General features: G+C 53.2%; 1 protein-coding gene across 8 annotated transcripts in view; it reads left to right on the plus strand.

The window, feature by feature from the left end:
• Positions 1–15,327, plus strand: part of LOC133352518 (MDS1 and EVI1 complex locus protein EVI1-A-like) — a 258,386-nt gene that overhangs the window by 223,046 nt on the left and 20,013 nt on the right. For 5 of the 8 annotated variants that reach the window (XM_061568213.1, XM_061568214.1, XM_061568217.1 and 2 more), the window contains 4 exons: positions 2,798–2,945; positions 3,145–3,325; positions 11,000–12,836; positions 13,657–13,747. In XM_061568213.1, the coding sequence (XP_061424197.1) occupies positions 2,798–2,945; positions 3,145–3,325; positions 11,000–12,836; positions 13,657–13,747 (2,257 nt within the window). The remainder of the gene's footprint in view (positions 1–2,797; positions 2,946–3,144; positions 3,326–10,999; positions 12,837–13,656; positions 13,748–15,327) is intronic. The other 3 variants (XM_061568215.1, XM_061568216.1, XM_061568221.1) reach the window with 3 other exon arrangements.

The raw sequence follows: 15,327 nt of genomic DNA on the forward strand, positions 1-15,327 counted from the left end.
CCAGGGTTAATAGGTGCTCGCAAACAACAGCATACGCCTGGCTTGGCGCTGGCTGTACCACTCGCATATTTATTAAATCGACTTTAATAGGTACTTGCTCAAAGCACACTCCACGAGAGTCTATTAAGCTCAATGGGTGATGTATTTTATATTTCCTCTTGGTAGAGCACACACACGCGCAATATATATGAGAATATATCTCATCAAATTCTATAACCAACATTTGTATGCACTGTCACTAACGACGCGGGCTTTGGAGACAATGAACACTTCAGTTAATCACGCCTTAACGAAATGTAACGTCGATTTCTCTCTCTTGGCTATGAAGAAGGGCTATTGCCTGAAACGTCTCCTATTTATATTACTTTTCCTTTGAAGGACACAAAATGAATAAAATAAAATAGTTGAAGTTCATGGATTTGATTATATGAACATTGCACGTCAAGAATTTGGCTTGCGGTGATCCGTTTGTTTACTATTTGCGAAATTAATCTTACATTTTAAGGCAGCTTTGACCTCACGGCCCCTTAAGAGCACCTTTAAAATATATTATAATATTCATTTTAAGTGTGTGTATTTGTTCTTTGTTTGTCTCAAATGGTGCGTTCTTAAATCGAGTGTAATTGTTTGTTGATATAGCGATAAGTCAAGAAATATCCGAGTCGGTGCTCTGTGGTTGCCCCGAGTGAATGGGGGTGGGGGGGGGGGGGCGCGGGGGGGGGCAGCGGGGGGGGGGCGCGGGGGGGGGCAGCGGGGGGGGGCGCGTGGGGGGGGGGGCTATGTCAGTGTGCCCAACCCCTGGCGGCCAGCTGGTTCATAATCTCAGGAACGTAAACGCGGCCCCCTTCAAACGAAGATTTGCGTGAGACAACCAAAGGCTGCTGCTTGTTTCTTCAAAGCCTAGCAGACGGAGTCCGAGTAGGAGAGAGATCCATCTCATCGACGGGCATTGAGTCCCAGAATCCAGGGACCTTTCCACTGACAATGCACAACCTCCTTGTCCTCTCGAGATGACCTCTTGAGATGACCTCTCAATTAACCGCCAGAGGAACCGATCCGGAGAATCGCCGGATTCGTGTTGAAATTTGGGGCACTGAGAGATATTTTGTGAGGTGAGGGGGGGGGGCGGTGTGAGCCCAAGTCTATCGGGCGGCCTCTTAAATCACGCACCACACCCTAACCCTTGATCCCATTGAGCCACCGGCAGCCGATATACGGCTCACAAAGAACCACTGCCATTCATTCTATCGGCGGTCGTTTCAAAATTGATTCTCCGAGAGCTTTTGATAGTCTCCCCGTTGTCACTGCACGTTTGTCGATGGGCGACGTTATTTCCCGTCGTTTTTTGTTGGAACATCCGTCCTGCTAAACCCAGCTCGGCCAGACCGTCTCTCCAGAGCGTCGGCTGTGACATGGCACTACACGAGGTGCAGCATAACGTACGATTCGGATATCTGCTCGTTGGTACCGTCTGAGCTGTCGGGAATTTAGCGCGATCACCTTCTCCGTAATAGAAGTGTTTTGGGGTTGTGGGTTTACTCTCCGACACAGCGGTGTGTTGAACGAGTGACGAATTGCACATTTTCTTTGCGTGACAAACCTTCCTATCAGGTGGTGGCGGGTTAAATGACACATTTATATTCACGCGCTCTAACCCAAAAAAAAAACTCCTTTGGATAATGTTGCTTGCGAAAGCCTACCACGTGCTAAACTCACATTATCCGTACGACGCCGAAGATTAACCCAGGAACAGGCTGACCGAGTCTCAAGACTTCATTTCTCAGCAGGGTCCCGCTGCATCGGGGGTATGTCCAGCCAGTTGAGATTAATGAGGGATTGGCAACGCGTGGTGGAAGAGCGGGGAGGGTACGAGGGGGTAGCACTCGACGCTGACGAAGCCCAGCCCACCTGAGAGCCTCACGTCTACAACACCTGGCAAGCCCCAATCGTCTCCCATCCAAGTGTTAATTAGGCTAAAGCCCTGACTAGCTTCCAAGATCTGACAAGGCCCGGGCACATTTAGGTTGATTTGGCCAATACAAGTTAATTACGTGATAACGATTTCAAATTAGCCGGTTGTCACATAGTTTCACGGCGTCGAGATGTTAACTACCTCGCCTGGTATGCAGGAGGGTCATGGGTTCGATCCCAACCCTGACGGTGCCTGCTGTATATGTGGAGTCTGCGTGTCTCTCTCCTCGTGGTCGCGTGGATTTTTCTCCGGGTCCTCCGATTTTTCTCTCCACATTTAGAATCAACATCACGCGTTTTAGAGTATTTGGCTGCGATAATTTTCAACGTGTTAAGCCATTTCCTTGAGCTGTCATTTGTGGCCAAGTCACTTCTGAAAAAGAGCTGTATAGCCCAGTGGGCCTTACCTGGTCAAAAAAAAAATTGTTGAAACAGTTTAGTTCTCAATCACACAGCTCATGCTGTCAGAAACGAGAGGGCGATAGGCAGGGGGGGGGGGGGGGTGTAGCACAGATTTGACAACGGAGATGAGGCTGACCGCTTACGATCAATTCGCCGAAACCAAACTTTATTTTTCCTCTCGGCATGGATGGCTGGGAGGGAAGGGAGTTCCAGACTTTGCCCTGCTTTATTTATGTTCAGGCCACAGCGTTATTGACGAAATAATTGTTGTGTTTTTGTATGAAAAGGAGAATGGAATTGATGAGAACGGCGCTCCATACGGGATAAGTTCTCACGCCGGCTCCATCGCCACGTCCCCCCTCCCTGCACCCTCCCCGTCGTTGCCCCCCCGCACCCCCCCCCGTTGTCTTTTTTTTGCGAGCAGCCTGGAAAGGCACATGGTGATCCACACGGACGAGCGCGAGTACAAGTGCGACCAGTGCCCCAAGGCCTTCAACTGGAAGTCCAACCTGATCCGCCACCAGATGTCGCACGACAACGGCAAGCGCTTCGAGTGCGAGAACTGCGACAAGGTACGGCAGCAGCAACAACAACAACGATGACGATGTAGTTCACCGCGATTGTTTTTCCGTGCAGGTGTTCACCGTCGTGGTTTCCGTGCAGGTGTTCACCGTCGTGGTTTCCGTGCAGGTGTTCACCGTCGTGGTTTCCGTGCAGGTGTTCACCGTCGTGGTTTCCGTGCAGGTGTTCACAGTCGTGGTTTCCGTGCAGGTGTTCACCGCTGTGGCTTTCACGCAGGTGTTTACCGACCCCAGCAACCTGCAGCGACACATCCGCTCGCAGCACGTCGGGGCGCGCGCACACACCTGCACTGACTGCGGCAAGACGTTCGCGACGTCGTCCGGCCTCAAGCAGCATCGGCACATCCACAGCACCATCAAGCCCTTCAGCTGTGAGTGCTGCCACTCCTCTCCTGCCGTTGTCATCGTGGTCGTCATCGTCAGCCTCATCGTCGTCATCACCAGCGTCATCACCAGCGTCATCGTCAGCCTCATCGTCATTATCGTCAGCGTCATCGTCAGCATCATAGCTAGCATAGTCGGCGTCATCGCCAGCATCATCGTCGTCATCATCATCATGCATCATCAGCGTCAGCATCAACATCATCATCATTAGCAGGGTCCACGTGTGAGAGTAGAAAGCCAGAGACGCGAGAGTGAGGTGAGAGAACTGGACACCAATGTCGAGGTGTGCCGACATGAGAGTAAATGTGCGTACAACAGATAGCGATGGGAGTGATTTAACTGGCTTTTAAATACATAAACAATCGTGCTTCATCTTTTTTAGGATCTTGGGCTGATATTTTGGTTGAATCCGGAGTCCCTTGAGCTGCTTGGGCCACTAAGAGTTTTCTTGTATGGCTCCAATATACCGCACGTGGTGACACCACAACATGTGGTGACTCAACGTCCGTGGTCCAGAGTTATCACTGGGACTACTGATTAAAGCAAATGAACATGAGACAACACTTGAAATGAGTTTCACATCCAATTATCCATGATTATTCGGAGCGAATAAACCCATATCCAGCTGGGTATTTGTCTTGTAAGTCTTCCCGTATCGGTTTTTTTTTCTTCCTGAAAATTGCGAACACGGGACTCGGAGTGACCCGGCAAGCCGATGCCGCCAGTTCACCGTGCCCCCACTTACAGTCAAAGTGCCGACTCGACGTTGTGGGGATGTCGTGAGGACGTTGGGGGAACGTCGGAGGGACGTCGGGGGGACGTCGGGGGGGACTGTGATTTTTCAAAGTTGGGGTTTTGCTCTCTTGCGGAAAAAAAAAAACAGATGGACGTGTGCAGATGGCGCTGCGATCCATTTGTCTCGTTTGCCGAGTACGTAAAGGTTCATTATAGAACGCTGATGGTTCTAATAATGAGTTGTCATAGCTGATTGCTTAACCGGGTGACGAATGGGTTGTCAAATGCGTGTCATGCGATGGGGTTTTTAGAACGCCGCATTAACTTATGCTAATGCGGCCGGCACGAGCCGCGTCGTCCCCGGTACAGGCAGCCCTCGCTGGTGCTCGCCGGCGCTTGCCGTCTTTCGCAAAGCAAAAAAAAAGTGCGTGATGCTAAAGAGCAGAGGGGGGGGGGGCGAGAAAAAGTACGAGAAAACTAGAGCACGTCACGAGATTAGTTGGGAAATAAATGACGGTCCCACCTGATGACGGAGACTTGTGTTGCCTCCGAAACGCCGTTATTTTTATTTTATTTTAATTTTTTTATTTTACTTTTATTAATTTTAATTTTAATTTTTTTACCTACGTGACTTTACCGAAAAAAAACTAAGAATATGAATCCTTGCAGTCACGAAAGCTTCAAATCTAGAAATAAATGCCCGCTGTTCTGTTTGCACTTTCTTCACTTGAAGAAAAGTATAAAAAATCGTGCAGGGTGCCCGTCGGGTTTCAAACGTTAACCTGCTGCGTCCGAAGAGAGAAATCGGCTTCATAAATTAATCTTTCCGGCGCCTCCTCGCCCCGCGGAAGCTCCGACCACGGTTAGATTGCGCGACCCGCATGCGTGGAGCAGCCACGGGGTATAGCGGCAGGCAGTGAGCTCATCCACGCCACTGACAGAACATCTCAACTCGTTCGTCAATAACGCTGAAAGTCGCCTTGCGAGGAGGGGTGTGTAATTGGCAGAGGTTTCACCTATGGCTCTTCTTCATAGCAGAGAGACGGAGTGAATTAGAGTTGGACACGATGGGGCCTGATAAGAATTTAATGTTACATCTCTCGAGCCTTTGTATCTGTGCGTTATGAAGAAGGCCCATTGCCTGAAACGTTGCCTATTATAGTTGTTTTTCTTTTTAAAAAGGCCACGGTGTTATTTCACCGAACTGTGTAATGAGTCTTTTTGTTATTTGTGCCTGTGCACCACTGCCAATGCAGCATCAGCGTCACCGAGTCATCGGCATCAGCGTATAGACTTCAGATCCCAGTCAGCGTGATCCATTGTCCTGCAAAGGTCAGCAAGACAACGACCACCACCTATTCAGACTGCTCCACCCCAAGGGAATTCCATTGTGGGCATCCCATTGAGAGGCCATAGCAATGCTGAGCTTTTAACATAGCGCCGCCAACAATAATGACGCGGCCTTAATTCGCCCTCCATGTTCGAACCAAATCTCCACTCGAATTATTTTTAACGGCGGCAAAAATCGCGACGCAGCGACGGCGCTCACGTGGGTTCACCCCTCTGTGACGCTCAACCTCGGCGGCGCTAGTCCAGGCGTCGGCAACCTGCGGCTCCGGAGAGCCGCGTGCGGCTCTCGAAGGAACCGCTTGTTGACCTTATTTATTAAGGGCCGGCGTCTCGTATTCTCACCGCGTGTATCGTGGCATCTTGAAATACAGATTTTTTTTTTACTGAATTCGACAAAAACGGCTCTTGTGGTTGTTTTGGTCGCCGACCCCTCTGGCGCAAGTCCTCCGACGGGGCGATGGCCGTGACGTTCTTCACCTTCAAGTTACGTTCGCTCGCCCTACGGGGGGGGGGGAGTGGGGGGCCTTCATTCAGACTCCATGAACCGTAAGCTGTGCCGCCGTGTTTGGGGGTCGTGTGCCACGTGTCGCTGGTCACGGCGTCCCGACGTTTCGCTCCGCGCGCCCAGAGCTCTCTCAACCCCGAAGGAGAAGTGAGAAGTGAGGAGGAGCACCAGACTCTGCGTCGCAACGCTCGTTAGGCTGAAGGAGGAGGTCAAATACAGCGCAAGAACACGTTGCCTGCAGCACCACGACAGTGCCAACTTCGTACTTCTTACAGATGTAACATTTGACCAGCATGTGGTGGGAGATCACTAGAGGTGGGGGGTGGGAGAGGGAGGAGGGCGACCGAGGAGGAGGAGGGAGGGGGGGGGGCACAAAGCGCTTGTAAAACTCGCCGATCATTATCCTAGATTACAATGTCCCGGTCTGTCCGGGGTACCCCTTGTAATTAGAACCCATCGATGACTCGGGCCGCAGACTTCCTTAATTACCCCGTTAATAACGGGAGAGGAGCGGCGGGGGGGGGGCGTCCCTAATGAGAAGCCACGCTAACAGATGGATCGCGGGTGAAATTTACATGTGCCCGGATCTTTAATATCATGTTCATCAGTCGCAGGCCTAATTAAATTCCTGACAGCTAATTATGGTTCGTCGCCCTTCGCGCGCTGGCCGCCGCCCTGCCGGGTTTGGAGAGGGGGGGGGGGCGGTGGGGGTGTGCCCCCCACCGGCGCACCCCCTTAGCCCAACGCGACGTTTCACCCCCGGCCGCTAATGACTTTCTCGCCCTCCTTCATCGGCGCGCTCACGTAAATTGCAGCGGCCGAGACAAATGTCACTAAATTAATAAAGTGCCGAGAGACGGGGCGCAGCTACCGGCAAAGAGCAAGGGGGGTTTGTAGGGAGGGGGGGGGTTGTGTGGGCCGGTGGCATGGGCAGGAGTGGGGGGGGCGGAACAACGCAAAGTTGAGTCGCGGTAAAACTCCGCGACGGTGACGAGGAGGCGCTGAAGGCGCAGCCCTGCAATTGCCGGGCTCGCACCGCTGCTGGCCGAAGACTCTTGGCTGACAGGGAGCGCCCGAGGGCCAGCACCTCCCCCCCCACCTCTCTGCTAGAGGCCTTTTGGCCTACTGCTCCACACTAGACAAAGCTGCCTTGTAAGAGGGTGGGAGTAACCCACGCTTTACCCCCTCCACCACGTGCCTGACCTGCCAACGGGCTAACCACGGCTACCAATCTATACGGCCGGGTCGACAGAGGGCGGTACAAGCGGGGTAAAGGGGGGTGGGGTTAAAGAAACTCGCACCGCGGTTTTGCTTTGCCGCGCCGGGAGATTGAGCCGTGAACCGGTGACCCCTGCGCTGACCGAGACGGCAAGGCGGCGGCTTCCCGTATAGAATTGCGACTTGGCCGCAGTTTGTTGAATGCAACGCTGCGATGTCGTCACGAAGGAATCATCTGTTAATTGCAATTGGGACCCATTTTTTTGTTCGCATTTCGTTCGTTTTTTTGTCACCTTACCTATACTTTAGAAGCACCTTCAAAAACTAGTTTCGTGAAATATATTCATCATATTCATCATCCCAGTGTGCCCTGTGGAACCATATAGTGTTAATTATTTTAGATGGCTCCAGCAGAGACCGATGTCATGTGGAATATACGTGTGCATGTTGAACTTCTTTCACACCGTTCGGAGGCGTGGGGACAACAAACTAAACACAAAAAGTAGTTCTAAAGAAATTCGTTGTTAATCCACGGCTAAAATCGCCGCTGTCTTTGCCAAGCGTCTGCACCATTTGCCCAGGGCCGCTTTAATGAGCGGCCTCTTCGTGGTGTCGTTATAATTTGCGCAAAGTGACGAGAGTTAGTCGGTGGAGTTAAGCGAAGTGGGCAGCGTGCTGCGATTCATGTCCAAGTTGTTCATTGCTTCCATTATACGCCGCCTGCTTTGTAGCAATTATCAATATCCGATGTTGTTTGCGTCTATTTTATTATATTTATGATTGGCGCGGAAGTTCCTTGGTTTCTTCGTAACCCGTGTTGGCCGTGTAAGTTGTGAGAGTAGCCCCGTACCCTCTGTTTACTCAGGGAAGCCTCACTCATTCTCAAGTCTCAAGAGGACCGTGCATCAATCAGCACGTTTGGCCATTTAGTCCATGAGCCCCAGACCAGATACGTCACTCAACTTTACTCTCCCTGAGATGGCATTACTCTCTCTCGTGGTTCTGCTGTCTTAATAAGGCCAACAACCATCAAGGGTTCAGTGGTGTAATCAAGTAATTCACTCTTATTAGCTGTGCCACTAAATTGGTGGTACCGATTTCCGCCCTGGCCCATGGACTAGTGAACCCGGATGAAGGCCACCAAACATTTGAGGCGGGCAACGCTCGAGACCTCGCACAGATGGATTCAAGGATCTGCTGTCTCCTGACCACCTGACTTAGCCCAATGGGTGTTGGGATGTCACAATGATGTGAGATCTACCAAACCCAGCCTCCAAATGTGCTGGATCAAGAGGCATCTACGCATCGTAACAACGCAGCTGCGACTCTCTGTCTGCTCTCGTCAGATTCGCACGGACGTTCAGACAGCTCCAGACGCTGAAACAGCATGTGCACATGAAATCAAAACACGAGATTCTCATGAATCGGCAACAACATTTTTTGCAAACATCCTCGATAATTCTGTTTGTCTTGGGAGTACAACAATTTCACGTTTACTTAATACGAGTGACAGGCTTAAAAAAATAAAAAAATAAAAATCTGGCTATCACTTGGGTGCCCTGCAGACGCAATTGTTTGTTTACGCAAGGCAAGAAAATTAAACATAAACTCCTCCGAATGGCAGTTCATTAAAGCCGCCGCTAAATTAGCAACACATGTCAGCGGGAGAGGAAGGGCTCGCGTCAATCGCTGTGCCCTGCGCCGTGCGGACAGCATCTCCCCCAGCGGCGCAGCAGCGGCGCCGCACGTGTCGTCATCCGCATGATTACGGCTGCGCTTCGCCGAGACGTAATTAAAGAAAAGAGGCATCGAGAGAGATGGAGAGAGAGGCAGAGAGAGCGATGGAGAGCGATGGAGAGAGAAGCAGAGAGACAGATGGAGATCGAAGTACAGAGAGAGACAGAGGGTGTGGTAGAGAGATCTCGGGGAGAGAGATGGAGAGAAAGAGACAGAGAGACAGTGAGCGACAGAGACAGAGTGGGAGAAAGAGACACAGAGCAAAAGAGACAGAGAGAGACACACACAGAGACTGAGAGAGAGGGAGATCGAGCATGAAACAGAGAGACAGAAACACGTAGATACATGTATATTCTTCATAGACGTTTCAGAGTTCAGTCCTATCGCAGTGTCGGCAAGTATTTTATCACCTTCGTGTTTAATGTGAGGAATAAAATAAAACAGATCTCCTTTCAGCATCCATCCATGATTTATGTGAAGCAGCATTTCCGTGCGAGGGGGCATGCAGGTGGTTACAGGTGGAACCTGGAGCTCACAGTCCCGTGGTGATTTGGGAGGTAGCGTTGACGCCTCTAGGAGTGGGGGTGGCAGCTTCAGTTGTGATGAAGATGTCGCTGAGACTTCGATTGTACTGAACCTTAGAAACGCCTCCTCAAACTCACCGCATACATCAGCCCAGTTTAATGAGAGAGATTACGGTAATTAAAGTCGACTATGACGTGGCCATTGTGAAACCTCGGTGTCGCCTGGCTACCTTGTCATGGCAAAGAGACAACTTGGGGTGGTCGCAGGTAGCCTTGGGGTGGGAGCCCGGATTCTAGCAGCCTTGGGGGCCCGTGAACGTGTTGCGTGCCCCCCCCCCCTCCCCCCCCCCCCCCAGTGGCACAGCGTCGTCGGCATGAGTTCTGGTGCCAGGATGGAACTAGGGCAGGGGTCGGCAACCCAAACAACAAGAAGAGAGCCATTTATTTTCTAATTCGGAAGCCGCAATGCACTGTGAATACGGAGACGGTGTGGGGTCCTTAATAAACAGCGTCACGAAGCAGCCCTTAAAGAGCCGCACGCGGCACCGGAGCAGCAGGTTGCCGACCCCTGACCTAGGGTTCTCTCTCTGCCTTCTTCCAAAACTAAACTAAAAACTATTTTTATTTTACCAGGTAAGGCCCACTGAGCTATACAGCTCTTTCTTTCAGAAGCCACCTGGCCACAAATGATAGCTCAACGAAGTGGCTTGTCACGTGGAATTGTATAGCGGCCAAATACTCTAAACGTATGTTGATTCTAAATGTGGAGGGAACAACTGGAGGACCTGGAGAAAAATCCACGTGACCACAGTGAGAACATGCAAATTCCACATAAACAGCAGGCGTCAGGGTCGGGATCGAACCCACGGACCTCCTACATACCAGGCGAAGTTGTTAACATCTCGTCACCGTGGCTTCCCTCTGTGAAGTCTGGCACCCAAGCCCCTAAGCGCAGTTGCACCGCCTGCACACTCGATGACTGCGCCGTTCTCTCAGTGTCCCCAAACCCTCGACCTCAAATGACTCCCCCCCCCCCTCTCTCTCCTTCAATGCAGCAGGCATAAGTTGGATGCCATTGTCGCGGCTCGGCAGTTGAAACGTTGAGCAGGTCCCTTTAAATGTCTCAGCCTCCGTTCACCGGCAGCATAAACGGGTACAGCGCAGTCCGTCGTTGGGCAAGTCACGTGTAGTGGGGTGAAGTGTGGATAAATCCCACCCCTTCCGAAACGTTTATGTAAACGATGAAAAAAAGAATAGGCTTTAACCTTTCTGGCAATAAAGAAGCCAATTTTTCCCCCCTCAATTTGCAACAAAAAGTTCCCACGGACAATCATCAATCAAGTGTGGAAGAATAGGCCAAGCTACCCTCCCGAGAGGATATTCACTGTTCGAGTCACGAAACGAGCTGTAAGACGTCCGAGCAGTGTGGACGAGCCGGGAAAATGTCTCGTCTGTGGCGGGCATCTCCAGAGCCCCCTCCCGCAGAGCGGCCCCTCCGCCAGCTGCTGGCACGAGCGAGCGATTGCAGGGCTGCGCCTTTACCTTTTCTTATCTTGTCCCCTCCCGCCCCCCCTGCGTTTGTCCGGCGGCAGGCGACGTGTGCCAGAAGTCCTACACGCAGTTCTCCAACCTGTGCCGGCACAAGCGCATGCACGCCGACTGCCGCACGCAGATCCGCTGCAAGGACTGCGGGCAGCTCTTCGCCACGGCCTCGTCGCTCAACAAGCACCGGCGCTTCTGCGAGGGCAAGGGCCACTTCGCCGCCTCGGCCGCGGCCGCCGCGGCCGCGGCCGCCCTCGCGTTCGGCGGCGCCGGCTCCATGTACCCCCTGGGGCCGGCGCCTCCTCCCGGCTCGGCGCCGGACAAGGGCTCACTCGTGCCGTTTTCCCTCGCCAACCACGGCCACCACCACGGCCACCACCGCCACCACCACCACCACCCGCCGACGACCTTCGCGGAGCTGTTCCGGCAGGACGGCCACCACCACCACCACCTGCGGCAGCAGCAGCAGCACCACCACCACGCGGCCATGGGGCTCACGTTCCCGGCAGCGTCCGGATTTCCGTTGGCCGCGCACTTTCCGGGGCTCTTCCCGCCACCGCCGCTTCCTCCGCTGCCGCCGCAGCAGCACCAGCAGCACCAGCAGCAGCAGCAGCAGGCGGGGTCTCTGTCGAGTTTTTACTCGAGGCCCGAGTTGCTGCTCAAGAGGCTGTACGGAGAGGGCAGTCGGAGCCAGCAGCAGCCGCACAGGGACGAGGAGGGCCGCAGCGGTGGCGCGGCGGCGGCGGCGATGCCGACGCAGCGGTCGCCGTCGTCGCCGTCGTCGCCTTCGCGCCCCGTGGCCCACGGCCCCGCGGTGGACGTTGGGGAGAAGAAGCGAGCCGGGGATGCGCAGCGGCGCACGTCCACGGGGGAGCTGTCGGAGATGAGCGACGAGATGACGGAGGGCGACGCGGACGAGGACGAGGAGGATCGCGAGGAAGAAGACGAGGACGAGGAGGAGGAAGAGGAGGAGGATGAGGAGGAGGATGAGGAAGAGGAGGAGGAAGAGGCCGGACTGAGCTCGCTGGTGGGCAGCGACCTGGAGCCAACGACGGGCTCGGAGGGCGACACGGACGCGGAGAAGGAGGAGCGGAGGAAGAAGCGGCGGGCGGACGCCATCAAGATGGAGGGAGGCAAGGCGGCCGCGCCGGCGACCCCGCCTCGCAACGGCCTCCTCGGCGGCAGCTCTGGCAAGAAGCCGTTCTTCTCCCGGCAGCCGCCGTTTGCGCTCCCCTTGTCGGTGGCCAACCAGCAGGGCTCCGCCACCTCCTCGTCGTCCTCCTCCACCGGGGTCGTCGGCTCGGTCAACGACTCCATCAAGGCCATCGCCTCCATCGCCGAGAGGTACTTCGGCACGAGCCTCGTGGGCTTCTCCGACAAGAAGATGGCGCACCTGCCGTACCCTTCCGTCTTCCCGTTCTCGTTCATCCCGGCGTTCCCCAACTCGGCGTTCCCGCTGGGCGATGCCGCCGCGGCGCTCGAACGCTCCTCCCTCGCCGCGAAGGCCGAGTCGGCGGCGGCGGCCGCGTTCGCCGCCGAGTCTCCCTGCGACCTGCGCAAGCGCCGCGTGTCGGGCGGCGGGCGGGCGCCGGCGCCGGCCGACGCGGCCGACCGTGGCGGCGGCCGCGACCGCGGCGGCGCTCCGACCTCGCCGCACGGCCGCCCCCCCTCACGGCGGGGGGCCGACGAGCAGCCGCTGGACCTGAGCGTGACCGGGCGCAACCGCGGCGGCGGCGGCAGCGTCGGCAATGGGCAGCGGCGACCCGAGCCGCACAGGAACCACGTGTTTGGAGAGTGGGGCGCGCCCCCACCGGCCCCTGCGCTGGCGCAGCACCCCTTCCTGCAGTACGCCAAACCGTCGCCCTTCTTCATGGACCCCATCTACAGGTGAGCTTGAGGCCGCTGGCCAGAGGCGGCGAGGGGCGCCCCTCGGCGCCGGAAGCGAACGCCGGCCAACCAAGCGGGGGTCTTGCCACGGATCCTGACAGAAGTAGCCAATGGGCACCCAGCAGCGCTCTCCCTGCCCGAGTGCGTGTGTGTGTGTCTCTGTCTGTTTGTCCGCTTGTTTCCCCGTGTGTGTGTCTCTGTCTGTTTGTCCTCTTGTTTCCCCGTGTGTGTGTGTGTCTGTCTAGGGAACAAACACACTCCTAAGGAGAGGGGGGGGTACATCGCTTTGTTGATATTTTAAACTGAATATCTTGTACTAGCTATCTTAATAGTTTTAGGCTTCCATGTAAAAACTACATTATTGTACGTTGGTGTGACGGGCCTTGTTTAAATGAAATATCCAGACAATGCGTCTCTTTCCACATTAAAATGTTATGTTTCACGTGGAGACGTTTGTACGAAAGAGACCTATCATCTGTGTATCTACATGTTGCATGTATGTATGCTGAACTTCTTTCACACCGTACGTAGTAAATCGTTCTAATCGGAGGTGCGGGAATTCATGTTATTTATCTTCTCCGCAGCATCGCTCATCATTATTATTACTACTTTAAATCGTATCAGAATCATTATTTCCACTGGAGGAATCCGATGAGCTATCAATCTCTTGTTCACAGACATCCAGCGCACTTTACGTCTCCGTACGAATGCAAGCAGATTAATTGACGTGAAGGCAGGGACTCGCTCCGCACGCTCTCACACGACGGGCGGCTCCGTGCTACGACCCAGCTAATTGATGCTTTGTCATTGTGCCCCAAAGTAGGGTAGAGAAGAGAAGGCAGATGGAACCGATGGAGTCACTCAAGGAGAAATACCTTCGACCATCACCCAACCTGCTGCTTCATCCCCAGGTGAGCGGCCGGCCATTTCAGTGCGTGAGAACATGCTGTGCCAATGTGCAGTGTGGGTGTGCGTGTGTGTGTACTGGTGCTCGCTAACAGCACTTGCCCATGCAGTCTGTTAAGGCTATAGGGGGATCTTTATCTTTGTATGTACGGGGGAGCGGTTAGCACGCTGCGCTATGAACCCGGCCGGCCCATGTTCGATTCCCGCTCACGGCCAACACCGGTGACGAAGATCTGAACCTGTCCTGGGCCTCCCCTGGGTCGACTCAGCCTCAAATGAGTACCCGGTGCGGCGTGTAAACATCATCACTGGGGAGAAAAAGGCGGTGGGGCGTGGTACTGGCCACCTACCGCCTCGTGTGCCGTGCCGGCCTTCATAGGTGCGCGCTAACAGCACTTGCCCCAACAGACTGCTAAGGTTATATGGAGGATCTTTGTCAATCGACCAGCTGACTGCCATGCACGATATGATAATGGAAATGAGAATTCAGTTTTGGGCAAGTGTGAAAGTGATTTCCTACTCGCATGGGTGTTGAGGCGGTGATGGAAGATTCCACATTCTTTCGTTTGGTTTCATAATGTCGAGTTTTATACAGCGACATGGTTCGTGCGCTTTGCACCTCACAATGGCTGAGGAAACCACGCACCAAGCTGGAAGGCAGCAGCAAGGTGGAGAACTGGTGCTTCCAACAATTATCCGAGCTCTGCAGTCCCTCTATATATGAAGATGTTTCCATCTGTATGGAGATAGGATTGGCGCCCCCCCCCCCCCTTACATTGGGCGGGTTTTCTCCGGGTGCTCTGGTTTACTCCCATGTGTGTAACTACTCATTAAATAATAGCTGCCAATGGTATGCAAAGACCCATTGTGCCCTTCAGAATAACCACCGGTCTTCTCATTAGAAATCATAAAAAAATTACTCCTGCAGACATTAACTTATTTTTTCATATCCACTGCATCCTGAATCAAATTTTATATATATATATATAAAATATAATGATACATTTACAAAAAGAGGGTTGAGTTATTAAATGCACTGCTCTTGAGTTGGAATACATTTTTTAAAGTTAGTATAAATATGTTTTATGTTCAATCTCTTCATTTACCCAAACCGTTTTTTTTTTAAGAAGCAGCACTTGTTTTGGCAAAGCTCAGCCTTTGTAAAGCCTACCAAAGGCCTCGTGGGAGCATTCGTCGTCTGCCAACACCGTCCGCGTGGTGCAGGGAAACCACACCTCGGAATTCTATCCATTGTCACAATTGACACGAATGTTTTGCGTGTTTACCTTTTGTCTCCTGCTTCTTCGTACAGAGATTCTGGGTAAGTCTTTTCATTAAACATCATAGGTCACGTGAGATAGACCGTTATAATAACAGTGATTAGACCACTGCATACATTTAAAAAAAAGTTTTATTACATTCTTTTAACTCACCAATCCATGCTGATTAACATCAGTTTAATTTTGCTTGGATGAATATATAATTTTCCAATATGGCTGTTTCTATGTGCGCACACGCATGTCTGCATGTTCGTGTACGCGTCTGTGTGTGCGTCCGCATGTGTATTGACACGCGCATGTGCGTG

Source organism: Lethenteron reissneri, chromosome 40 (assembly GCF_015708825.2).
Source record: "Lethenteron reissneri isolate LAM-NWPU_2019-01 chromosome 40, ASM1570882v1, whole genome shotgun sequence".
Classification (NCBI taxonomy): Eukaryota; Metazoa; Chordata; class Hyperoartia; order Petromyzontiformes; family Petromyzontidae; genus Lethenteron; species Lethenteron reissneri.